Here is a 26,803-nt window from a genome sequence, read left to right on the forward strand (position 1 = left end):
CCAAAAAACCTAAATAAGACAATATCAAAGAATAATCCTATTACAAGAATAATCATGTATGCTTTCTTTCTAAGTTATTTGTTATCTTTTATCAGAAAATAGAAAGTTTCTTGGACGCTGTCCTTCTCCATGAGTCTGCTAGCACTTCACTAATTTCCTTTCTTCTTGTGAATCCAATCACTAAAGCATCTGATGTTGTTAGCAATTGATTGCAATGTTACTAAATGGACTAACCTGCAAGGACCCAAATACAAGCACCTATTATAGAATAACAAGGGCAGCTATAAGTAACCTTTTTAATGGTGCTTGAAACGATCAGCCAAGTTTGAAGCTTAATTAAAATTGATACAAAATGCCAAATTTAGGGTAAAATATGAGATTTTACCCAAAACTTGCATACTTTCATCCCTATATTTTAGTTATAGGCTACCTTCTTGGCCCCATCTAGTTGAAAAGAATTTAGGTAAAAGCACGATCCAGATATCATTCATACATGTAAGATACAATCCAAAGAGGACGATTTGCATACGTAAAGTACAATATGGGGAATTGAATGGAGAAGGTTTTTCTAATTGGAAGGAGTACTAATTCAATGGAAGAAAGAGGTCAGGCTACACAAAGGCCTTAAAGGAATGGATAGATGAAGCTATAAGATCACATTCGTAGAGCCAAGAAGGGGCTTTGAACAATAAAGTCTTTTTAGGAACAATAATTGATGGAAACTTATGATAAAAAACAGTGACCCAACAGGGAAGATAAGAACCAGGAGGCAGACAAGACAGTGAAGGAAACTTGTGATCTATATTGATAATAATTATGAACTCAGTTACATTTTTGTAGCGTAGAATGTCAATATAAATCCAATGTTTCCCTCTAAAGTTGCCTAAGTTCAGTCCCCAGAATTCTGCATAAGCTCAAACCACTGCAACACAGAAAAAAAGAGCATTAAAACAAGCAAAAGGAAAAGAGAACTCATCTGATATGAGAGACAAGTTTTTGCCATTGGTTTTGTTTTTACCTGTCTCAGAAGATCTCCAAGAGTCCTAGGAAGAGCTTCGATGTTCCTTAGAATTATGTAATATGGGAATGGAAAGGAATCCATGTACTTTGAGAACTTAATATTCCCACCTTCAAAAGAAGCTTCCTGAAAACCAGAGAGTTCGTAGTAAATGGGAAGAACATTTGAATCTAAATCCTCGGAAAGGAAGCGAAGTTATCGAGCGAAAAAAGGAATACCATGAGGTCCATGATGGACTCTTGCGGACTATCGAGAAGCAAAAACGCAACCATACGTTTCCGACTTAGAATATCCCTCACGTAACGTTTCAAGTTTTCCTGTTAAAGGAAAAATGATGTTTATGAAAATAATCCAATGAACAGTTCATGTCTCAAAGAACAGGAAAAAAAGTATTAGACTGCCAATGTTTTGTCCAGTGACAGAGAATAATAACTGAGAAAGTGCATCACCTTTTCATGAAATCGTCCATCTGCAATTACTAAAACAAGCTGCTGTAGGGGATTGAATCCAGATGGAAGACGTGCTTTGGTGACTGCATTATCCAGTGTGTCGTTGAGATATTTCAATAGGTCGACAACAGGTTCGTCGGTGATGCTGTTCTCTTGTTTGAATGTTAAATTGGAGATCATCTGTATACACATTCATCAGATATAAAAAGGGTTTGAGCGTCTGATATATTTTAGATACGGCGTTACGGCGTAAGTGTAACGAAAGCATAAAGAGTCGAACATTAAGCAACAGATAATTCAATACCTGGACACCAGCCTCTGCCGTGAATGCGTGATCAAAATCATGCAGTAACCTTATGTTTCCTTTCTTCCCAAAGCTTGCAACTGCTAAGCTTCCCATTTCTAGTTGGGACATGGCGCGGCATACAGTCACTAAAGCTTCAATGGCGACATCTCCACAACAACTTTCAGACATGCTCCGGGAATCATCCACGGCGATAACAATTTGGTAATCACGTTTGTTCGGCCTCGTCCTTCTCATCCATATCTTATCTTTGCGATAATGACTTGCTATATAGGGAATGACCTGAATGCATTCCAAGCAATGTTTTTAGGAGTTTCTTTTGAAGAAAATGACAAGTTTAAGAGAAGATTGCATAGAAGATACCTTTTTCATATTGATCCTCTTGCCAGTTTTGTAATCCCCCTGGAGCTTGCTGGCAAGAGTTGGCTCCATGACGAGACGCAGTTGTTCGGCCAACTCCTGAGATAACCTAGTCGTGCGCAGTTCGTATTTCCGCCAGAGAGAGGTTGCATTATCTTTCATCTCATTAGGGACTACTTCAGTATCGTTCACTTTCCCCAACTCATCGTCACTGACAGAGAGCTTTTCAAATTTACGCATTGGCTCATTCAAGTAAGTTCTATTGACGGATACCAAATTATCCGAAATGGGTGTAGAATCACCATCTTCAGTTTTATGAATTTCTTGAGATTCCTCCTCAGTTGGATTCTCCAAATTTGAAACAGGTACGGGATCATCTACCGTACTCTTATGAATGGAGGAACGACTCAAAGCATGAGTTCCAAGATCTTGTTTCTCAGACTCCATTGGCTCAGCGATGTCAGACTTCATGGCAGCAGTACTATCGTTGTCAAAATTATTATCATTGGCAGCTCTATCAATCTGCTCCGATGTTGCGGGTCCCATTGCCTGAGCAGAACCCTTTTCCAATTCAGAAACAAATCCATACTCTTCTGCTTCTTCGTCTTCCATCTCATCTTGTACATCTGCATTATTTGCCTCAAGATCAACCGAAACTCTTGCTCTTTCCTTCCACGTATTCAGTGCATCACCAACATTCCGATAAGGATTTGGTTGCATTTTCTGAAAAGACGACGCTTCACGCTGAGGCAATTGAGTATTTAAAGGATCATCAGTGAATCGCCCACCACTCGATGAGTCTGCTGCCAAGATATCAGTCTCAGAAGCATCACCACTAGGCATGCCTCTTGATGGAGCACCATCATTTTGTATTTCATTACTTCTAGACAAGCTTTTCTCAAGGTCAACATTCCTAGAGTTTGACGACTGCAAGCCACCGTTTGGTCGAGTAGCAGATTCGGCATTTTGCGCGTTTTCACCTGCCCCTGTCGCATCATTCATTGGTGCCATTGCATTCAGTTGATTATTTTCCTCACGCTCACCATCCTCAATGTCCATTTCAGAGGTTTCACGCTCGGCCTCAGCTTCAGTCATATTTTCATCTATTGGATCGGTCACATTCTCCTCAACATTCCCGTTCTCGATATTGTTTCCATCCTCTTCAAGATCATCTTGCACAGAAGATGCATCCTCTTTTTCATCCATCTCCAGATCTGAACATTCATTTGACTCTTCATGCTTCGATTCTGGTGGTTCAGAAAATTCTTGCTCTTTATCAAATTTCATCTCCTCATCTTCCTCTCCGTCGAAAGAGTCAGGATTAATTTCACCTTCATCATTCTGTTCTTTTTGTTCATCATTATCTGTCTTACCATTTTCATCTGCAGAAGCTGAAAGTTCATCATTGGCTCTAAGTTCAGAAGAGCCAACATCCTCATTCTCAACTGGAGGCCCTGATTCAACTTTTTCATTCGCATTATCAGGACATTCATCTTCGTCCTTGTTACACATTTTCTCACCAACTACATCACTTTCAGCTCCAGTTTCGCCCAGAGCGGACTCCAATTGCTCATCTCCATCATCTTCATTGTCCTCCTCAGAATCCTCACTAACACTAAATGTTTCTGCATCAAAATCTTGCTCCATTTCAATACCTTTATCATTTTCACTTGGGTTTTCATTTGGAGCATCTAGCTCACTTGCCTGAACAACAAATGTATTATTAGAAAAATCAATAAAGAATTGAAAACAACAACAAACAGTAAGTCTGATTATAAAGGAAAGGGCCTTGTTCGATTATGCATAGCATACCTTCTCATTAGCACCAAGCAGCTGATCCTCATCCATCATCTGGTCACTCACATCATTTAATCCTGCACCCTCTCCCATACCAGTTCCACTCGCATCTTGAACATTTTTATCCGTACCATCATCGTCTGGATCTTTAGTAGGAATGCCAAATCCTTCAGAATACAGATTAGCTAAGACTGTTGCTAGCACATTGGTTGTTACTGATACCTGGCATTGAAATTTTTTAAGACCATAAAAAGGTGACCTAAGAAGATTTGAGATAAACAGTGGTAATAAATGAAATGCAAATGCCACTGATTTACTTCAAATTGTAAATCAATGTTCATGATATATGGTACAGCATGATTTTTCAGTTGAAGGGATATAATTGAGTTACAACAAACCTACCGAGCAATTGAAGTCAAGTACGTCTTGTAGCAGACGCTCACCAATATCCTTCATTAAGTTTAAAAGTACATGTAATTGCTCAAAGCAAGCGCCTAATTGCAACGGCAGTATGCGATCTTCAGGGAGAGAATTGCCCTCGAGTTTTGTACCAGAAGTATAAAGCAGTTTATCCTGAACACAGAACTCCAAATGAAAAACCAGGCCACGATTTCAGAAAGAAAATGTAGAAAAATGAGAGAGAAATATCAACTTACAGCAAAAGAGATTGTCTTGAGAAGCTTTTCACATAAAATGTCCAAGCTCAAATTTTTCATAAACAAGCCCAATAAAGATTCCCAGGAAGTAACATTCCCTATATTTTCTGCAGGCAAACTATTCTCAGAGCATGATGAATTGAATTTTTCCAATGCGCTGAAAATGTGTCTGAAAGTGTCCTCAAGAGCTTCATTAAATCTGCTACAAATCTCGGAAAAGTTTTCACCAATTCTAGTACGGCTTCCTGCCTCCAGACCAGATCTGAACTCTTCCTCAACAAGACTCGACTGCAAAAAAAAAAAATTAAATTTTCAAATGACCATCTTTGAGAAGCGGAATTCACTTACGAGCATCTGGCATCGGTCAACAAAAATAACGGGGATGAAAAATTATTTAAGGCAAACCTTCTCAAATACTTCATTAAAATGACCAAGCAGAATATTTTCAACTGAGCTTTGATTAGCAACACGCTTGGACAAAGCAGAGTGATGCTCCCTGAAGATATTGATAACTTCAAAATTCTGAATGACAAGCTCTTTCATTTGTTCTGTAACAACGTATGGTTGCAAGACACAAGCAGGTGTAGATATAACTTCCTTCTGGCCGAGAAGGCAATTATCAAGGCATTCCTGCAACATGGATTTCATAAATATAGAGCAACAATCGCTGCATCCAAATAATACAAAATGAAGTATTAAATTCTAAACCTTTGACTTCTGGAACTCTGGCATAAATTTCTCTATTGCTTCTAGAATCCAATTTGCTTCAGATTTGATGCTTTGGCAGGACTCCAAATGCACATTTTTAAAGGATTTTAGCAGGATTGATTCTTCGTAAGCCATTGTACTCAAACTGTCGAAGATTTTCTGTAAAAATCCAAAAGACGGTCAAACACTTTACTCAAAACGATGAAATAAAGTTGATATCAGACAATGAAAATCAAACTGACCTTCTGCTGCCACATGCATCTATATATGATGTCCTGATTACAACTACTTCTGCTTTCAGAACCAATCCGAGCACTGGAAACCTTAGAACTTGAGTACAACTTTTCCAAAAGTGATGCACAACTTTTCAAGTGATTCAAATGTTTAGCAAAGTGATCCGCAACAGTGTGTTGCTTTTTCTGTATTACAACAAGTTGGTGCAAAAAAGAGCATGACCGCTCCACCTGGAAAAGAAAAAACCGAGATATAAGGGCCAGTAAGTTATGGATCCATGAAACATAAAAAAACTGGACACAGAAGAAATCCAACCACAGTGCAGTATGTTATAGCAGGACAATATTATAAAAAACAAGAAAGGAAAAACATTCTTTGTTTAGTACGGAAAACCAATGTCCCAGAGACATAGACAAGAAATCATGCTGGTCACTTGACGGCTGAATTTCTAACAATATTGATTACCGGCACTTTCAAAATAGGAGTTACCTGCTCCCGGGTAACATCTTTATGAGAGTTCAAGCAAATCTGCTGCAAGTGCAACACTGCTTTTACACTCTTGAAATAGCATTCAATGGTTTCACTTCTTTTCGCAGCCAATCCTACATTCTGAAAATCATCTGAAACTTCACGTGGCAATCTACTTTGAGACAGAAGCAAATACTGAATGTCATCTGATTGCTGAAGGAACCACCAGGATTTAGGATTCTCCTGAAAGGGCCAAACAAATATTTAAGCAAACACGACAAAAATCTAGATGGGCTTCACAATTTAAGGAAAATTTAACATCTGAAGTAAAATACCTCCAAATAAATAGACTTGTGCCTTGACAAACCACTAGCTTCCAAAAGCTTTAGAAGTTCAGACAAGGCCCTCCGCTTCCCTTGGCTCTTTTTTGCTTCCTTCCAAATATCATCGCAAGAGATTGCCCTCTGGTATATTCTTTCAATTGTAAAACTTAAAGATTTCCATTCTTCTTGGTAGGAAAGGGACTGCGATTGAGATTCTGATTGCTGAATAACACTAATCAAATCTGAAAAGTTGCAATATTTTTATATTGATAAGCATTAAATTGGAAACAGAACTCAACGATAAGAAAATATAAATATGAATAAAAGGACCTTCAGCACTCTTCAAACTTGAGAATGATAACTTGTATTCAGGGGTTCCATTTAGGTACAAATTTTGAACCACGCCTTGGACACTTTTTCTCCAGTCAGTAAACCAATTAAACCTAAGAACCAATCAAGGAATATTAGGAATTTTAATACAGGAAGTTCTCAGTCACAAGGAACAGCAGGAAGACGAAAAAACACTAACCTGTCTTCTGCACCAGATTGAAGAGATTGTATTTTGGTCCCTTTTTTCCCTGCATCTTGGTTTAAGAAAAGCAGCACAGGTTGCTGCAACAGATCCTATAATAAAAAAGAGAAAAAGTAGAAACAAAAAGAAAATTATAAGAAAAATGTCAACGCTTGATCTATAATGTTGATCGCTATAATTTTTTCTAATAGTGGATGTAACCCAAAGGTCACACTTGCCTACATTTCCAAATTTACTTTAAAAGAAATTTTTGCGAAGTCTAATTTAGACCGATGTTTTTCTTACTTACTTTCAGAGAATTACATGTCCAAGAAAGACTAATTAAATCTAAATCGATAAATAATCTAAATTCACTAGATACTAGGTAATCTAAATAAATCTCTAGATAGTAGGCAACAAGATAAGATAAATCTACATAAATCTCTAGTTAACAATAAATCTAAATAATAATCCCTAAATAGCAAGTAACTAAATCAAAATAACAATCCTTAGATATAAAATAACAATCTCTAGATACTAGGTAACTAAATCCCACTACTTTATCCCCTTGGAAACTAGGGGTAAACAAATATCCCTTCTACACTCCCCTCAAGCTGAGTAGTAGATATCATTTATTCTCAGTTTGAGCTCAATGAATTACACAAATATCTTGAGACTAATTCTTAAACTGATTTGAGCTCAATGAAGGCACCAAAGACCCTAGAAACGTATAAAAGCAAGTTGAAGTCATTATTTATCACTTACACTGTATTTCTTAATAAGCTTCCTGAGCTTCAGCCTACTTCTTCTTGAGTTCTCCAGAGAACAATAATTCTCAACACGTTCCCAACGACATAATTTCTGAATTTCCTTCAACTCCGTTTCAATTTTCTTCCGACAACCTTCTATATGCTCCAATATTCTGAAGTGGGAAAAAAAATCATATCCCATGATCTATCAATACAAGAAGCATCCAATATTCTAAAGTGAGAAGAAAAATATCATATCTACTGAAACTCACATTGGTAAAAATTGCACATAATATCCAAATAAGTTGTACAAGGCCTTCAATAGTTCCACCTCATAAGGACTGCATTCAGACAATTTCATTATTAGAAGGAATGAGTTCAAAATACAAATTACCGAAGAAACTAATCATCATCGAGCGAGAGGGGCTACTTTAACCATAAAACTTGAATTTGTTTGACCCAGGTCTTCATAGAATGTAAGAATGAACAATAACCACACACAATCCATTTTGTCCATCTTCCTATTTATACCACTTCTCACAAACAAGATTTAAGAAAAGAACTTTTTGTGTTACCTGGAAACTTTAACGCATGCACCAATTCTAATTTGTCCAAGGAATGAAAAAAGAAGCTCAAGGCGTTTCCTGAATTCCCCAACACTTGATGTATTTATGAAATCCTCCAAACTGCAATAAACATACTACTGTTGATATTAGCAGACGTATAAAAAACATTTGGAGAGCAGGGTTTAATAGGTAAAGAACATGCCTGCTGATGGTAGAGTCCGAATGCCAATGCCGTAGAATAGAAAAAAGAGGAAACCATAACTGCAGCAAAAATGAGGCAGAAGTATTTTATTAGTACTAAAAAATGTAATATATAAGTTGTTCAGGACAAGAGGCACTTGGTCAGAAGAAGACACGCAAGTATCTGCGCTTCAGCAACTTGAGACCTTGTTTAGCAATATCAAGGGGGAAAACCATCCCTTAACCATTGAAGGTCAAGACTAAAATAATCAAATTAAAAGCATGGATCAAGGTAAACAAACAAAAGCTTTTCTATGGCCAAAATGAATTAGAACCCTCCCTCATCCTATGGAAAAAAGTAGTCTTATAAATCAACATTGGTCCATAGTATCACCTTTCCACAATTGAGTTCATACTGGTCCTGCACCTCATCAAGTAATGCTGGCCATGAGTCAAACTCAATCTTTTTCCATGATGAAACTAATTCAAGTATAGGCTCCAGTTGCTCTGCAAGTTAATATAAAGAAGTTGTGTAAGATGGACTTCCAAGAGCAAAACCAAAAAAATATAATTAAAAATCCTTACCAGAAGAAGAAAACTTTGACCCATGTTCTGGTAATGTCTGCACCTTGTTAACCAAGATTTGCAAACTTGATAAAGCCTGTAAAGATCATGATGAGAAACAGGACAAAAAGTTTAATAGCTTCGCCTTTCTTGCATAAGAGGTTACTATATGGGGTTTAACTGAATTGATTTAAAAATATCCCCCATCACGATAATTATGGATGATCCAACGGGTAGCTCTTACTAACATCAATTTCAGTCAAGAATCTACATCCCCCTAAAATAAAAGGATTTCTATCTGTGTTACAAACTAGCAATGCATAGCAGTACAAATACCTTTGCTACCGGGGTGTCCATAGAAAGATTTCGAAGCATTTCAATTATATCCAAAATCATCTGAAGAACATGATGTTCTGCATGATCAAGCAAAAGTGAAGAAACACGTTGATGAAGTGGGGCAAGTAACTTCACCATCTTTGCTATCATTGAAGGATTTGAATCCTGAGTAAAAGTATTACAACCATAGTTATAAATAACAGTACATCAAAAGTTAAAACAAACAAATCACTTTGTAAAACCTTGTAGAAATTATATTTCCCAGATACTCTTTCAGAAAAAACACAGTTCCCTTCATGTTCCAAACAAAGACGTAATAAGTGCTCAGGTGCAAGTTTGGCGTCCAGACTTGACAGCAACAACCCACCAAAATCTGAAAAAAATAAAAAAAATAAAAAAATAAAAATAAAAATAAACAAACAAATTTTAACTTTAATGGTTCAAAAAAATGGTCAACAAAATATCTCGTAGTCATGAATACCTTTAATCAATGCTAAACCCAAGTTATATGAAACAGAAAAAGAAAGTAACCGGGATGCATCAGATACTTTGGAAGTTCCAGGCTGAAACCAAAGGAAACACGTCAGATAATGAACTGCTACAGCATCTACAATGCAAAAGACGGCAGGAAAAAAGTGGAAGCAGAAAGCTATAGTGTTAATACCATAAAAACCCTTCATAATATTCAAATTCTGACAGTGTGTGTGTGTGTGTTTTTTCTAAGAAGGATACAACTTTACAAGTATCTTTCATGGAAGCAGTAAGAGAAAATCCTTTGCATATCCATACTTTGAGAAAACGAAACACTAACCTATCTGAAGAAAAACTATAAAAGGCAACAATTTCTCGGAATTATTAAAAGTATAAGTTATGAAGGAAAGAAATGAACAACAAAGCTCACAGCAATCTGTAATGAACTTACAGCTAAAACAAGATCAGGAGAGCCAAACAGCTGATTATGAATGTGGATCATCTGGTCGATCATAGACTCGTCTATTAAGCTCCATTCATCTTCTGAAGTATCATATTGCTTGCTAGCTTCACTCTGGAAGATCAAATGCCATTTCAACCAATGAATAAAAATAGCACAAGATCAAAGAAGTATTATATAATTGTCTATAAATCTGCAGGGGTGTGGTACCATATCAGTGGACTCATCTTCAGAGAGTAGCTCCACTTCCGAAGAATTTTCGTTATCTAATGATTTGCCAACATCAGCTTCAATGACCTTCTCAATCTCGAACACACGGGGCTTAAACTTGTATAATTGAGAGTCAACATCTTCTTTAGTTGTTGATTGAACTTTCATATTCATCCAGAGGTTCGCAAATCCATTGAAAATATTATCTAATAGCTGACCAATACATACCATAAAAAAGATCGTTAAAAATGATGACATGTATGGTGGACTTATAGTTATAAACATTCACAATTCTGAAATAAAACATGGCAAGAAGCTTCACCAGAAAAGATTTAGCATCCATCAGCCTGGAATCAGCAACAACATGTGAAGCACGAACCAGAATATTGTAGTGTAGAGCACTTTTAAGTTGCATAACACAGGTCTGTTATCAGAATGGATTATGTCAATTATAAATAAATAACAGGAATGAATGATTATTAATTTTCTAAAAATGTAAAAGAAAATACAGGCCTTATCACTATCCACAGTTTCTTTTGAACTAATAACCAACTTTTCCAGCAAAGCCACATCCATTGCATAGAAACAATCTGTATCAGGACTGAGATCATGGAACGAAAACCCAGCCAGGCCATCATTTAAACCAACAGACATGTGATTGGAAGGAAGCCCCCGTGGGAATCTCATAAAGGAATAAATTGATTTCTGGCAAAATTTTCAGGATCAGCATTTGAACTTGTGAAATCTAATATGAAGGGAAAAATAAAGGCAAAAGCTGAAATAGAATACCATAACTTGCTCCCCATTATACGGTTCAACCACACAAGAAAAGCACAAGCTTGATGAGACAAGAGACAAGCCTAATTTCATTTCATAAACTGCAAGCTGAATGGGTTGAATTATATCAACATATCCAGTGTATTCATCTGATAACCGATCAATAAAGCGAGTAGCCATCTCCTGTGTAATCAGACCATGTAATGTAAAATTTGCCAAAATCATAAATAATATTGTCCAGAAAATAATCTACTAGAGACGTGACAAATACCTCCCAGTTGCATAGTCTGTCCATTTGGTGCGAGTCTGTTGCTTCAATATTAGTTAACAAAATTTCAACAAACTCAAAAAACTCTTCACACTCATGTTTCAACTTCTTAAACTTCCCAGGTTCTACACGGAAAACAACCTGAACCAACAAAAAGCCATCATAACGACAAATCAATAACTAAAATTTAGAATTTCCATCTCTAAACTGCTGTAAAAGAGTATAGACGACTTATTTTCCAAAACATGGTAAAAAATGCTTTCCTACAGTCCAGTATTAAATATGTTTTTCTAACACTTAAATAAGATTGCATTCACACAATGATGCATCAGATGGTAAGAATGCATCTCCAGCATATAGAAGACAAACGGTCTCTCCTCCAATGACCACCAGATGCATAGAATTAATGTCAAGAAGACAAACCTTTTTCTGCAATTTGGTGCACTCCAGTTCAAGATTTTCAAACGTCTGTTTTCTTTCCTTATCAGCTTCTCCCACAATGGAAAACAACCCTGCCAATAGTTCGCACTCTTGCCTCACCTACAACAACATTGAGTAGCAGCTTCAACTTATCATCTAACAAAATTGACTTAAGCAAGAAGTAATCAGGTGAGCCTGAGGAAAGAAGTTGCACTCAGTACAAAGCCTCCTACGGTCACAAACTGATGTCATTTATATTACAAATGCATCAAGGAAGACTGCATTTTCAAAATCAATAATTGCCGACCAATGGTGACATGGTTTAATTTGAAGGCATAAAACTTTGTCAACACATTTAAAAAATCTGAGATTTGAAAAACATAGCATAAAAATTATCAAATTAGAAACTTCGTCAACACATACATTATCTTTAAAGACAATTAAATATAAAAAAACAAAACTATTTTTAATAGCATGGGATAATACCTCAGTTTCAACTTCAAGTGAAGATTTCTTTCCCACTAATTGCATATACTTGTAATAATATTTGATGGAAGGATCCAAATGACAGCAACTGAGCAATAGATACAATCGCAATCCTCCAAGTCTTAACCACACACGACCAAGTGTATGATGCAGATCTTGAAAAAAAAAATAACAGAAGAGTTGTAAGAAACAGAATGGAAAAGGCAAAAATCAAGCATCAGTCATTAAAGGGATTTCCCGTCAACAAACTAATAGCCACTGATCTGCAGAAAGGTTAATCATATCCAAAATACGATGAAAGTGAAATATTATGGTAGAAACTTTTGCAGTGGCCATCTAAATCCAATAGACATAACCAGCTCATCCAAATGCAATATAATAAGAGAAAGCAGAGAAGATATGAAGCAGCTGGGCTGGAGTAGAATCCTTCTGTTCATTGTTGTTTCACTAGATTCCAAAACACTGAGGCTTTCAGTAACTTGTGGCCGACGCCTATGTGCATTTGTGCCTTCTGATTCCGTAAGACTGTTGGCCCTATGCCCCAAGAATCTAGGATCTTGGATATAATGAGAGAACTAGTCAGCCTTGGGTTGGGTTTGGGTTGGGTTTCTAGTCAGCCTTCATCTAAAGAATGAGAGATCCTTTTGACCTCCTTTGTTCTAGATTTGGGTTGGGTTTCTAGTCAGCCTTCATCTATGCTTCCTTAACGACACATACATTTCTTAAATCAAAGTAGTTAACACAATAGATATTGTTATTTGCTTACCTGTTGTGACGTCCTGAGAAAAGAGATCCTTAAGCAGCGGTTCAATGAACAAATGCACAGAATTTTTCAATCTCTGTTGGCTCGACTTCGCAATGAGGGAGCAAAACAACCGGACACTTTCTTGCTGCAAAAAAAGTCAGCTAAGGTTTTTAGGAGAAGTGATGGATCCTATTTGTACAACACGTAAGACAATCTACCATTTTACATGGACAAAATATATATACATAGAAACAAACAAGTAGTAAATTTTAAGAAATACTTGTAGGAGTCGATTAAGACCGTGAGCCAAAAATTAGAAATCATGTTTAGAAGTCTTGTTAAGCTAGTTTGCTAACCCTAGAAAGTTTAAAAGTTTACGACTTAGCATTGTAATTAGTTTTATAGCTTCGGCAGTGCATAATTGTGAACTTCAGTGCATAATTGTGAACTTTGATAGAATTAATATGTTACAAGTTTTCCAACATACCTTGATGATTTACTACCCCTTGTTTGAGCATGTTGAGCATGATGTATGTTTATATATGTTTATAATGTATGATTTAGGGTTTGGGAACCCGTATATGCCCAGTATGCTATAATGCTATGTACTCTAGAATACATGCTATAAGTATGTTAGACCATGTTCCGCTATTCTACATTATTATAGTCCTCGAATCTAGTTTTGGACTCCACAAAACATTGGGTTGACCAAGTATCTTGTAGGGACGATTAGGGCACAACCCCTATTCGTGAACTAGCCAAGAGGGGTTAGGGTTCTACTTGATATATAGAGTTCAGTTGTTACCCATCGAGAATCCCAAGAATCATAGAGGGTACACTACTAAGGTGGCTACAGTTGTGCCTAGTGGGAAGTCATGACCTTATACTCTTCTAACCCGAGAGGGTGTGCGAATAGGCAGATTACGATTTCCGCTTAAAAAGGCGATGCAAAAGGTGCTTTAGTGTTTCCGCTTAAAAAGACGATGCAAAAGGTGCTTTAGAGCTAAGAGCCCGATATATGGTCCCACGTATCTAAGAGCCAGATATATGGTCCGATGCTTTAGAGCTCGTTACAAGGGCTAGGTAAACTAGAGTTTGCCATATAAAAAGTAAGAAGTGCATAGAGTTGTATGTATAAGCCTTACAGGGCAAGAATAGACTAGAGCCAAGTATAAGTATGAAAAGAGCCGACAAATATGTTGCTTACTGAGTATTTTTATACTCATACCATGTGAACGACGAGAGCATGCGGAGCTGTGCAGCTACAGGGGTACCCTTTAGATCGAGTTGTCTTCCTTCTTGTCATTTTATTATTATTTCAAATGCTACTTCTCAAAACATATGTTTTTTTGTAAACCGTTTTGACTTGACTCCGCATATATTACCTTTAAATTACATATATGTCGGTTTTGAACGCATAAATTAATTTTAAATTCCATGTGTCTCCCGCATTATAAAAAGAAAATTTTACTACCCTTTTTACCGAGTTTAAGTAGCAACCTGTGATTCGAGGCATCGAAAATCAAGTCATTACAGTTATATATATTTTAATCTAAATTGGACAATAATGCATCTCAATCAACTAAATGCAAGGTATCTCCCTGCCTGAGGTTGAGGTTGATCCTAATTGTCCCTCATTTTGCATATTATGATTTCTTATCATTTTAAACACTCAGCACAATCTAGAACATATGCCTCGACTTCTAGGGTACAGCTTACAATGAGAGACCACATCACATTTGACACCAAACAATAAGAGCATCCAAGGGCATGGTATTAATGGAACATTTCGTAAGGTAATATGAGTCAATAGCTTTCAAGGAGCATACCGGAGTTTTGTCCTTGTGAAAGAATCCAAGGGACTTTATCTTAACAAACTGATCCGCATCAAAAGATTTTTCGTGAGCGTAAATAATCTGCAAGCATTTATATAACAGGAGTCAATTCAAACTCTGGTTTCCATACATGAAACATAGGATCTCCAGTTAAAAAAACGTGAACCTACCTGCAGGAAAAGATTACAAGCAGCTGATAAAAGAGAAGTGTGTGCATCCACTTCCCCTAGTGGTCTATGCCAAAGATAACAAGCTGCTACTTGTATCTTCAAACGCTTAGCAAAGAAGTCTTTGATAGAAGCAGGGCGCCACCTGAATGAAGAGAAAATCATGAAGGATGCACTAAGCAAAGTACGCATATCTTAGAGAGAAACTTTCCATGAGCAAATCTATTTAGCCCAAAGCCATTAACTTTAAATACGAATCATTGTTTTGAATGTATTTCATAAAAAATAATAAATCCATTAAAAAAAAACTAATTTTTTCTGTGTGAATAGAAATGCTGAAGAGAAACGACTTCGTATATAACTCATCACTAGCCATAACCATATTTCCAGATTTCAAACGCACTTTATTTGAGGCACACTTCTCCCTATCAACCACATACACAATTTATTTTTTCACCATACAGGTCATAACATAATTTCTTATAGTCAGTTACCAGAAGTATGAAGTAAGGTTTACCCCAAAAGGAAAACCTGACACCAAAGTGAAGCATAAGAAAACATGCCTACTCATGCTATATCGACCCTAATAGGTTAATTAACTTAACAACATTTCTCAGATTTCAGCATCTGAAATGAAAATCTTCATCATTCTCAAATACTAGGTAATCTAAATAAATTCTTTAGGTACAAGGTAACTAAATCTAAATAAATTCAACTGATAAATTAGGGAGGTCAACTTCCCTTATTTAATAGGATTACACAAATATCCTTCAACACTCCCCCTCAAGCTAAGTAATAGATATCATCCATTTTCAGGTTAGATATCATATCTCCGAACAGCAAACGTATCCTTATCCATATATAAAGAACCTACTACATTTTCCCCATATTTGCATACTAGGTTAGATATCATATCTCCGGACAGCAAACACCCGTTAATTTCATTGCTATCTGGATAAAAATAATAATAAATCTTACAAGATCTGGGAAACTGTTGCTGAAATCACAGGCTGAACAAGTACATGAGGAACTGGAGTTCTGTAATCAACAACCTTTGAGAAGTTCTGCATACAAGAAAACCATAAAAAAGGGTACCTAATTATATACCGAAGGTTTATATTAATAATCAGTCTAAGAATGTAAACCTACCTTGACATAATCAGGGCAATGAATCCACAAAGACTGATGCCATCTAAACCACATCTCGAGAAAAAAACCAGCTGCCTTTGCACGCACTGAAAAGCAAGACAGATCAATTTTATGCATAATCGAACGATATTTGTCTAGAATGCATGCGAAGTGGGTGTGTTTCAGTTTGAGGAAAAACCCTCCAATTAAAACCCAAGCTAATCCCCATGAAGAAAGAACTTTATTTACATCATACAAATAAAGACATTCTTCAAATTTCCATCCAACACCGAGAATGTAATAATATAAAGGTGAAAGAAATATAATAGAATTGTACAAAACCTCTTTCCATAGAATCCCACTCATCCAACGTCCATAGCAGATTTTGATGAGCAATAAACATCTGCGGAGGTCTTGAGGAGAATGTCAATGAAAATTGTAAAGTCTCTTTCATGAGGATGGACATGCCGTGTAGTGCCTATCATCAAAGCAAAACAAATATCATAATGAAAGCATTTGCAACTAAAACTGGAAAAACGTGAAAAAACAATAAAAGAATCTGCCTTTATAAAGCAAAAAACTGTCAGACATACTTGCTTCAGTTTTCCAAGATCAAGCAAAAGAATTGATGAAAGCTCCTGCAGCAACAGCACATCGAGGAAAAAACTGGTACCATCATTTATAGGAAGAGTGTCCAACCAAACATCAGGATCTGCCTTTATAAATATGTCATAGCCAGAAGGACGACAGATAAGTGATAATTTTTCCTGAACAGGATGGTTCTTCGATCCCAGAATTGCCTTAGCATTGTTCTTCTCATGTTCAAACCTTGCCAACAGCATCTGTTACAAACAAAGTTGATTTCCTTTTTCAGTTGATGAGAAAATTAATTTGCACAAGTAAAAAAGTGATACAAAACCTGATAAATGTCCTGCAAATTCTGAGCGACATCATCTTCATCAAATTTACTGAGTATACAAGAAGACATGGAAAGGCCTACAAGAACACAAACGAAAAGAGAAATGGCCACTTATAGTTAAACCAGCAGTGGCTGCGATTTAAAGAAACAAGGGGGACTACTTTCAACTATTTCAAGAAAAATTTATAGTGAAGAAACATAATGAAGATATTTACACAAGTTAAAAATCTGCATCTACTTTCAACTATTTGAAAGCAGAAGGCATATAAATCAGAAATACGGAACAAGGTAATGCATTGCGTCAAAATTGCAGCAAGAATAAACCCCAATACTGCGTAAGAATGGAGTGGGAACAGAATAAGTACATAAAAGATAATATTTCTAGGCAATAAAATGATGACAGCATAAATATCTTTTAATTTCAGTTCTACACTAGGTGGTTGGGCCATGAAGTTTTTTGACAACCACGGATGAAAAGAATATTTAGGAATGTCTTCGGACAGTTAACAAATATGAACGCCATAACTGTGAAATATTAAAAAGAAGTAAAGGAACATACAGAAATAGAAGGATTTTGTGTTTTGGTAATACCACTACATGTTACCATTGGACCCAAACGTTTAAGATTATGGGTTACAGAAAATTTATTCTTTCACTAATTTTTAACAAATGCTCTAAAAGTAATTTTAAAATTATCTATCTAATCCTAACAGAGCATCTTTAGAGTTCATTTCGTTTAATGTTTCCCTTCTCAGATTATTGAAATGGGTTTATCAAACAAAAGGAAGATGGCTCTCTTGCATTCCCTGCTCGCACTATTTATGTGCAAATGAACTACGAAAGGTCTTTTTTCAGATAAGAGTATTTGAAAGAGCCAAATAAACACAGGCTGACATACGAAGTCCATGCTAAAATAGCCCCAGCACAAAATTAAACAAAAGAACTCTTCCCTGATAACAAAAAAAAGGTTGGTGCGTCCATTAAAAAGCTATTAGAAAAGTTTCTAATATAAGGTAGTAAATGCGCGGAAGGCGTATGGATTTGTGATTTACAGCTAAAAACCGATCCCTATTTGGTAAATGGATTTGGAGACTTCATCTTGGAGGAAGGTCATTGAATTGAAATATGGTTCTTACCACTTTGATCACAAGCCCAATCATAGATCAATCATTTCATCAAATGCTCCATTGAAAGTCATTGATAAGTTCAACGATCAGATTCATAAAGTTGACAGTTGCTATATTTGGTCAAAAGGACTTATTTGAGAAGAAGTCTACTGAAAGAAGAAATCAGGGAATGGAATAATTTATTCATCCTTCTCTCCTCCAACAAGTTGAGATTTCAAGGTGACTCATAGATATGGCGCATTGAAAATATGGTTATTTTTTCCACCAAGATCCACTACTCCCTTGCATTAGCAGGTATTAGAGGTAATGAGAAATTTACCCAAAAAAGTCAGATTCTTGAGAAACTCAACCACTAATACTTAACGACAAGCTTCAGCGCAAAGCCCCTGGATTGCTCTCTCTTCAATGTTGCATTATTTGTAAAATGGGTCCAGAAACATCCATTCATCTCTTCAGTAACCGAAAAATTGCTACAGCTTATCCGAACCATGTAGCTGATATTTGGTTTATCCAAGTGATATGCTTTTCTTCTTTTTCTTGTTTTTTATGGACACCTCTACTTTTTGTAATTACAGCCTTACTCCTTTTATTGCCCGTTGACTAAGTTTTCTGCAACATCCTCTTGAATGATTCTACACAAGATGGATCTTCTTCATATTGTAATTTCTGTTATTCATTGAAATGTTTTGTTTCTTATTTTTTTAAAAACAGAAGAAAATGACAAGTTTCACTAGCACAAAGAGAGCATTGAACATAACTAAATCCCATACCTCCACACAAGAACCCAAAACATCCTTCTAAACCTTTCTAGTCCAAAAACTTACGAAGCTCTTGAATTTTGTACCTTTCAGGCTTTAGGATTTCATTAACCTGTTTGCTTATTTTCAGGCGTCTAGTCTGGAAGTTTTTCATTAGAAATCTATCCTCATACTGCTTAAAATTCTAGCTTATTAGGTTAACATCTTTAGTTCCTTTACGATTATTCTCGAATTCTTTTCAGGTGGAGAACCTGTTTATAATATCATGTTCCTTTGGTTTTCATGTGGCGAAGGTACGACCCAGTTCTAGGTATCAAAATCAAAATAAGTACACATGAGCACGTGTACTCAGGCATTCTTTTGACGTCCCCTTCTGTTCTGCTACATTTACAAAGATAAAACTACCTACTGCTGTTGTCTCATAAAAAAGAGACAAAACGTAAGCTCTCGGGAAATACCAAAAAGTATACCTTCCATTGCAAGGCACCGAAGCTCAGGATTGGATGATGTGAAAACTTCAATTAAAGGATCCTTCCCTGCTACAGCTGAGACTGCATAGCAAAATGAACACAGCGAGTTGTTGGTCTTTATAAAGATTATAGAACAACATTGAAGTAAATCCCAGTATAATATTTTCTAAATTTTCTCACAATAAAAGAAAAAGAAAAGAACTGCAAATGAACCTAAACTGTACAAGATAGAGGATCAAGAAATCGAGGTCCCTTACCTCGATCATGTAGTTTTAGATTTATTGGCCATAGACAGTCACATAATCTATAAAGTTGCTGTTGCTTATGATACAGGTCAGCAGAAGAAGGTGAAGCAGGGTGACCACCATAAATCCATAGTAAGGACTTTTCTGAGTGAAAGGACAATGAAGTCTTTTCAAGTTTCTTACACTCCCTCTAAGTAAAATAAGAAAATCCATTAGCTATAGAAGAATATTAATATGCTCAGAATCTTTCCAATTATTACCAGCTTACCAGTATGGCTTCAACGGCATCTGCAAGGAAATCCTTGAATGGGAGGATATCTTTTATCAAAAATCGTCCAGAAACTTGTAACGTCTCAAAATTCAAAGAGACAAGTCCATCCCAGAGCAATATGTGATCATCGAGAAGATTGCTGTAAGACTGAATAAGCATGTCAAAAGAAGCAGACTCGATAAGCTTAGAGGATGGATCTACAAGCTTGAAAAAGATTTCCTGCTCTAGTGCTCGCAGAGACTTCAAAACTGGTAAGAACCCTTGAGTTTCACTGCTTAGTTCATGCCTGCTTTCAGCGTTCCACTGTTGATACGTACGCATTAAAAGGCCTATGCACTTGATAGCATTACGTAGGGCTGTGCGGGACAACTGAAGCTCATCTTTTGACAATTCTAGTATGCCTTTGGATGCATTAAATTCATCAGTCTTGTCTTCTTCACCCGATATAGCCACCAACTCAGATGACAAAATTGGAATTGGATGCACATCAAAATCTATTCCAAGATGGGATTTGATCTTACCCCGAAGGTGACAAATAAAATTCCACAATGGATGCTCTATAACCTGTTTGATTGATGTCAAATAAAGATTGAAAAGTTGGCAAAACGGGTGCAATATGGAACTAAACCAACTAAACCAGATGATATAAAGCTCAATATCCATTTCGGAAGCTTGCTCGATTGCCCAGTTGGCAGCAAAAAGTAACTTATTATTGTCAGATTTTAAGTTGAATTCATTTTTTACTTGAGAGCTCAATATCATACTGTTAGAAGCCTTCGGAAACAATAAGTTACGTAAAGTCTTAAAATCCAATAAGAATGTTCGTGCATATCCATCAGCAGATAGGTTAAAGTCCAGAGAATAACTCTTAGCAATTCCAAGTTCATGCAATGCGCATTGAGCTCCCAGGAATTCCAAATACATACAATTCTGCTTTACACAGGCTTCTTTTGAGTGCCAAACATAATCTCTCAATTTTATAGGCCTTGGCCATCCTCCAGGCAAACATAGATATGTCATTGATGCATCAAATTCAGAGAGCCAAGCATCTGATAAATATAAAATTTTTGCATTTTGAACAATACCCATCCCCTCGGCCTCACCAAAAGAAGAAAGATATGTATGCTCCCAACTGACATGAAGGCTCCACCGTGGCTTACAGCCATTCATGATGAGTTGCTGGAACAGCTGCACCCAGCGTGCAAGTTCAATGTATGTTATGCGAACATTAAGGTGAAGACCTTCTTCCCTTGCATAGACATGTGAGTTTGCCATGGATTCAACCAATTTGGCACCAGGAATACCAGATAAAGCAAGAAATCTCCTAGTGTCATTCAATTCAATGTCCTTTTTACCACACTGAGCTCCATCTTGCAGCCAATGAGGCTGTAACATGAATATTTCCACTCCCCTATTTCTCATTGCACGAGAAACCTCTCCATGAATTGGATTAACAGTAAGGAATATCCGAAAATTAGCATGTGGATACAAGACCACTGGTTCTCCATCAACAGTCCCGCATTCATTGATAGTTATTGAACCACATGACTCCACCAATGAATTGATTCTATCAAGTACCTAATGTACAAACAAAAAGGAAATTAAAAGACAACAAGTGTGAATCATCATACGAAATAAAATACAAAAAAATTGATGTTAGCTTTCACTCACAGTGGGGTTACAAGAATTTGCATTCTTAAGAATGATCCATTCTCCCTGTTCAATAGCCTTGACTAGTATTCCTAGCACCCATTCAAACTTTGCTGAAAATGGCTGTTTCTGTTCACTCTCTTCCAACTTTAAAACTGTCTTAATGCATCGTTCAAGTACCTTCTTAGCAGGAGCATCATTCAGGTATGACATAAGTTGTTTAATGATATCAACTAGTAAACCAAGAGAATTCACAATTCTGTTCCAATTTTTTGCATACCCACAAGCAGAACCTGTTGCCAACTGGAAACTAATTTTTGACGAAAAAGATAGCCATTTGGTCATTATACCATTTCCAACCCAATCAAACTCTTTCTTAGAAGATCTTATTTGCACACTACAATATTTGTTGACATGATAGCCAACTTGATCGATAACATGACGTAAATTCCGAATGGCATCATATTGCTCAAAGCACCCAAGTAATTCTGATATATCAGTTGTGGACGAAAGATTCGACTCATTTAGTACATTGCCAGTGAGCTGAGCAAGCAACCTTACGAGAGAAGTTTTTCCAGATGAAGATGAACCAACCAAAATGCACATCCACTGATGTTTAATGCAATGTGCAACAGCTTCTAAGCTTTGACGAATTCCTGGCAAAATCTTAAGCTGGCTACTCGCTACGCTACATGCTTGAATGCTATTCCTTTCAATGGCACTATTCCCCACAATTAGAAACTGAGAATTCAGTTGAACTCGTGGATAAGGATTAATAAAATATTTTGAACCAAATACTTGCTCATAAAGCCGCAGCACTTCCCTGCGATCACCAGCCGTTCGCATCCGTTGAATGTAAACAATGTTGAGGAAGCAATAATTTCTCAATCTTTCAGGTGCACCTAAAAATAATTTTTGAAAAATGTAAAAGAAATCAAGCATGGTTCTATGCAAAGGAATCAAACAAGCCCAACTAAACAGGAGATCAAACCTTCAATAATCTGACAAGATCGAAGAACATCACGAAGATTAAACTCCCAAGGTGTCCCATCCTGAGCAAATTTTTTATACAGCATAACTTCTTCATGCAACTTTTTATTGAACAAGATCAATTTTGATAGCAAAGGCTTCGGGATTGATTCATAAAGTGAGCTACAAATGAAGAGATAGTCATCCTCAACCAACTCATCCAAATAAACCTGAAATCAAATTAAAAAATCAATACCAACTCTAACATATCATTTATATCAAGATAGGGAATCAATAATTCAAACCAAGTCTATGGAGCAAAAAGTACCTTAGTGAACCGATTAAGGAATGACTTAGGTAGGCCTTTCCTTCCACCTCCTTGATACGAAGGATTCTGACATGCAAAAATTCTAAAGGATGGTGGACATTTAAACGTAAGTGCCAACTCAGGAATAAACACCTCAGCTCGATGGTCTAATATGGCATTCAATCCCTAAAAAGTAATTTCCATAAAAAAGAGGAAGGTCAGCCGCATAACAGATTAATATTGTTAAAAAAGAGAGAGACACAAGATCTTCAAACCCTGCCTCTAAAACGGATTGTGGAGCAAGATTCAGTTCATCTAGCAAAACCCAACAGCCTTCCTTCAGAGCCTGCAGAAAGATGGGGAAAGTGTTATATACTAAACTTCATAACCTTATTATTTCTAATACAAGGAGATTCTAACCTGCAATAAGATCCCATCGGACCATGCAAATTTTATTCCCTCGTCACTTTCAACTGGTAAATCAGACCCCAGCAAATCCATCATATCAGTCTGCATCACAAATATGAGGAATGACAACAGCAAGATAGAGCACAGATTAGGTATACGTCAGATGATAATCTGAATAAAATGAGCAAAGACAGGTATGTGGAAAATCATTACCTGCTCGGACAAATTTATGCGTACAACCCTGTGTCCAGAAATTTGTCCCAAGGACACAATCAAACTTGTTTTCCCAACGCCTGGACTTCCCTCAAGTAAAACTGAAAAGTACAATTCCATTCAGTATGCTTAAGTATGAGAATCTCGTAAATATAAAATCAGACAAACCTGGCTTTGAAAGCTGCATAGCCCGCAGTACCCTTAATGCATTTTTGTATGTTGTTGGTGCCAAGAACTCATATTTACCAGTTTGACAAGGCAGACAGCCTATAAAAAAAGCAACTATTACTTAACTACGGAATGAAAATGGATATTTCTACACCATATAAAAAATAACTGACTGCAACCAAACTACCAATAGTAACTGAAATAGCAGTAGAACGAAAGTTAATTATCCTAAAAGGAAATTATAGAAGCAAAATCAACCTAGAAAAAAAAAGATAAAAAGAAAATCAGACTTAGCATCACTACCATCATTATAAACACAGTAGCACGTATACCTTTCTCAATATAGAATGGATCAATCCCAAAGTGATTGCTGTCTTGCATATAGTCAGTATTTGAAAGTTCCGAAGCCGTACTAAGCTCCCCCCAGCCATAACTTTGAAGTTTCGCAAGTAATGAGCATTCAAGTTTAGCATTACCCAACTGTAGCAGGAGAGATAAAGCTCGTCAAAAATGACTTATTAATGTCTTTTATAATATAGAAAGGCTAACTAATTCCTTAAATACTAGGTAACCATAAATCTAAATAAATCCTGGGTAACAACAAAAATAAATTAGGGAGGTCAACTACTTCCCTTATTTAATGAGATGACACAAATATCTCTTAACTTAAGGCTAAGAATTATACAAATATTCCTTAAATCAAGTTCATTCCTTCAACACAAACCTCTCCTTAAAAGAAGAATATCAAAATTCACTTGGCTTAATTAAAATTATTATAAATAAATAAATAAATAAAAGAAAAGAGGGTAACTACAAGCCTCCTCATGAAAATGCACCATATAAACCCAAAAATTAATTCAAATTTTTGTGGAGTTCAAAAGATGTCACCAAAGGCTTGCCCTGTCCTTCCAACCACCTTCATTGTAAAAGAAAACAAAACTCATACCAAAGGACAACTGGAATATGGTCCTTTTTTTTTCTCCTCAAGTAGCTACCAAGTTACCAACATTCTTCCTTTTTGAAAATATAGTCTAGTTGCTTTTGTCCCGTCTCCTGTAAGTTGAAAGTGCAAGTTCACTGACCTTTAAGAGATTCCCTGTTTTGTCTACTTCATTGTTTTAATGTTGCTATTCTCTCTGAATATAACTGACTTAATGAAATAATTCTTACTAATTCCTATCAAGTAAATATGTTATTGCCTTATAATAATTGACTATCAAGAAAGCAAGGTATGGTACAACACCAGTGCAATAATATCGAAGCCATATAACAGGAGGTTAATAGAAGATTGACAACCTTTAGTTTCTCCAAAAGGAATGAAAAGCATCTTTTCCGCAATTCTTCAGCATCTCTTTTTGACATACCTGTCCCTGAAAATCAATATAAGAAAAGATTTTCAATATAGAAGAAGAAACAAAGCTTTAAATCTGTAAATGAATGGCTAATAACTTATAAACAAGTACGATAAGCGACCAACATGAAGAAAGGACATGGCTATAGCGCAGTTCACAGATCAAGAATAAACATCTGGCTCCTTTTCCTTCTAATTACCAAGAAACTTAGGAGGGGGAAGGGTTTTCCATCCAACAAATTTGATAACCAAGAAACTAATACACTCATTTTAGTGAAGGAGGTTCGTACCACTTATAATACCCAAAGTTTATTCCAACCGTGTTTAACATTAAACAGTAACTTTGGCTTGAATTAACAGTTTCAAATTCTTGCATGACTAAGGATCCCGCTAAACTATATTAAGTAACCCGTTGGTGTGTAGGAATATCCCATCTCCCCTTCCTTTTGCACTCCCTCTTTTGGCAATGGAAGTTGTGTTTCTTAAGAAAAAAAAATCTCGCTAAAAGACCAGTGGGTAATAGGGTGGGAAGGACATTCTAATATTGGACAAGCCTGGCAGACCACAAAAGACAAGATAGAAACCAACTGTAAAGAACACAATTAAAGAGTTCAAGCAACAGTAATTACAAGCAAGAAAACACAGGCAAAATTCAAGAAATAATACAACTTAATAAAATATTCTGCTTTGGCTCATGTGTGATACTAACTGGTTCTAGTGGACATTATAATGTTATTCACCCGTTTTCCATGAGCTTAATAAAATATGTGTTCCCTTGGCTTCATGCTGCTTCCTTTCCCATTTCTACTCCACTTGTTCCACTTTTTCCATTCCATTCCATTTCTATTAGTCTGTCAAGCTTAGTCCCTTGCTAGGGATTTCTACTGACTTTCCCCATGAAAAAGATGTGTTTCAGTTATAAATATATTCACACAAAAACGGAAGTGTGGTTATATAGAACAGAAGTCAAATAATTAAGGTCATACTCGCGGCTCCCATGCATAAGCATAACTATCCCTAAAAATATCATTAAAGAAATGAAAGAAATCTTTCTGTAAATAGATAACATAGTAACACTGCAAGAATTACCTAAACTTAAACCGTCTAGCAGAACAAGGAATGCTCCATGAAGAAATGCATATTCAGGACCTAGCTTCCTCTCAGTTGAGTCAATAAAGGAAACCCAAGAAAGTAGATCCCTCACTGTGAGCATTCTCCCTGACTGAAGCTGATTAAACCACTGCAATCAAAAAGACAAACTATTAATCAACGAGTGAAGGAAATAACCGAAGCTGCAGGATTGACATAATAAACAAGTGTTTTCAAAAAAGAAACGCTTTTTTTTACAGTGTGAATGAAGTTCTGTTTATTTTTTAAAAAAATAAAAACTGATAATTATGATACAAATAACGAAACAAAAAAGATATTGAGCGTAGACAAATAGTACGACAGGAAATGCTTTGATCTGCAAATGCTAGTGGCTGGCTTTTAGTTCAAGTTCACGGGTTTTGAACTTTGTACTTACTTTGTTTAGAATGTTTTTTCTTTCTTTTATAAAATGAAGAAATTCTTGTACTTTTTCATTTCATTGATGAAAAATTTTGTTTTCTTCAAAAAGAAAAAAGGAACAAAATAACTACTCTTGGAAAAGATCCTGGGACAAAATCGAGTAGCACTTGAAATTAGTACTAAACTATAAATACACTAAACGAAAGCAACACTTAGCCCCAAAAGAACAAATTCAATTCGTAAAGCAA

At 36.2% G+C, this 26,803-nt stretch overlaps 1 protein-coding gene across 1 annotated transcript in view; it reads right to left on the minus strand.

The window, feature by feature from the left end:
- Positions 1 to 782: 782 nt before the first annotated feature.
- The window catches only part of LOC111807193 (midasin), a 43,362-nt gene continuing 17,341 nt past the window's right edge, over positions 783 to 26,803 (minus strand). Inside the window, exons 25-78 of the mRNA XM_023692796.1 lie at positions 26,136 to 26,286; positions 24,992 to 25,065; positions 24,028 to 24,175; positions 23,696 to 23,794; positions 23,528 to 23,628; positions 23,327 to 23,416; positions 23,187 to 23,252; positions 22,928 to 23,092; positions 22,622 to 22,829; positions 21,652 to 22,532; positions 19,978 to 21,558; positions 19,722 to 19,899; positions 19,465 to 19,545; positions 17,110 to 17,186; positions 16,784 to 17,032; positions 16,533 to 16,668; positions 16,212 to 16,297; positions 16,041 to 16,126; positions 15,066 to 15,207; positions 14,890 to 14,976; positions 13,082 to 13,205; positions 12,316 to 12,470; positions 11,833 to 11,949; positions 11,413 to 11,550; positions 11,154 to 11,324; positions 10,878 to 11,069; positions 10,687 to 10,788; positions 10,365 to 10,577; positions 10,146 to 10,268; positions 9,705 to 9,786; positions 9,466 to 9,596; positions 9,224 to 9,388; positions 8,909 to 8,984; positions 8,718 to 8,830; positions 8,346 to 8,404; positions 8,153 to 8,263; positions 7,850 to 7,918; positions 7,594 to 7,750; positions 6,847 to 6,941; positions 6,648 to 6,760; positions 6,330 to 6,559; positions 6,016 to 6,237; positions 5,535 to 5,756; positions 5,293 to 5,451; positions 4,990 to 5,214; positions 4,585 to 4,872; positions 4,331 to 4,501; positions 3,944 to 4,150; positions 2,135 to 3,835; positions 1,772 to 2,053; positions 1,468 to 1,647; positions 1,237 to 1,335; positions 1,019 to 1,144; positions 783 to 922 (exon numbers count right to left, since the gene is read on the minus strand). Of these exons, the coding sequence (XP_023548564.1) occupies positions 890 to 922; positions 1,019 to 1,144; positions 1,237 to 1,335; positions 1,468 to 1,647; positions 1,772 to 2,053; positions 2,135 to 3,835; positions 3,944 to 4,150; positions 4,331 to 4,501; positions 4,585 to 4,872; positions 4,990 to 5,214; positions 5,293 to 5,451; positions 5,535 to 5,756; positions 6,016 to 6,237; positions 6,330 to 6,559; positions 6,648 to 6,760; positions 6,847 to 6,941; positions 7,594 to 7,750; positions 7,850 to 7,918; positions 8,153 to 8,263; positions 8,346 to 8,404; positions 8,718 to 8,830; positions 8,909 to 8,984; positions 9,224 to 9,388; positions 9,466 to 9,596; positions 9,705 to 9,786; positions 10,146 to 10,268; positions 10,365 to 10,577; positions 10,687 to 10,788; positions 10,878 to 11,069; positions 11,154 to 11,324; positions 11,413 to 11,550; positions 11,833 to 11,949; positions 12,316 to 12,470; positions 13,082 to 13,205; positions 14,890 to 14,976; positions 15,066 to 15,207; positions 16,041 to 16,126; positions 16,212 to 16,297; positions 16,533 to 16,668; positions 16,784 to 17,032; positions 17,110 to 17,186; positions 19,465 to 19,545; positions 19,722 to 19,899; positions 19,978 to 21,558; positions 21,652 to 22,532; positions 22,622 to 22,829; positions 22,928 to 23,092; positions 23,187 to 23,252; positions 23,327 to 23,416; positions 23,528 to 23,628; positions 23,696 to 23,794; positions 24,028 to 24,175; positions 24,992 to 25,065; positions 26,136 to 26,286 (11,337 nt within the window). The 3' untranslated portion in view covers positions 783 to 889. The remainder of the gene's footprint in view (positions 923 to 1,018; positions 1,145 to 1,236; positions 1,336 to 1,467; positions 1,648 to 1,771; positions 2,054 to 2,134; positions 3,836 to 3,943; positions 4,151 to 4,330; positions 4,502 to 4,584; positions 4,873 to 4,989; positions 5,215 to 5,292; positions 5,452 to 5,534; positions 5,757 to 6,015; positions 6,238 to 6,329; positions 6,560 to 6,647; positions 6,761 to 6,846; positions 6,942 to 7,593; positions 7,751 to 7,849; positions 7,919 to 8,152; positions 8,264 to 8,345; positions 8,405 to 8,717; positions 8,831 to 8,908; positions 8,985 to 9,223; positions 9,389 to 9,465; positions 9,597 to 9,704; positions 9,787 to 10,145; positions 10,269 to 10,364; positions 10,578 to 10,686; positions 10,789 to 10,877; positions 11,070 to 11,153; positions 11,325 to 11,412; positions 11,551 to 11,832; positions 11,950 to 12,315; positions 12,471 to 13,081; positions 13,206 to 14,889; positions 14,977 to 15,065; positions 15,208 to 16,040; positions 16,127 to 16,211; positions 16,298 to 16,532; positions 16,669 to 16,783; positions 17,033 to 17,109; positions 17,187 to 19,464; positions 19,546 to 19,721; positions 19,900 to 19,977; positions 21,559 to 21,651; positions 22,533 to 22,621; positions 22,830 to 22,927; positions 23,093 to 23,186; positions 23,253 to 23,326; positions 23,417 to 23,527; positions 23,629 to 23,695; positions 23,795 to 24,027; positions 24,176 to 24,991; positions 25,066 to 26,135; positions 26,287 to 26,803) is intronic.

This window comes from Cucurbita pepo, chromosome LG12, assembly GCF_002806865.2.
Source record: "Cucurbita pepo subsp. pepo cultivar mu-cu-16 chromosome LG12, ASM280686v2, whole genome shotgun sequence".
Lineage (NCBI taxonomy): Eukaryota > Viridiplantae > Streptophyta > Magnoliopsida > Cucurbitales > Cucurbitaceae > Cucurbita > Cucurbita pepo.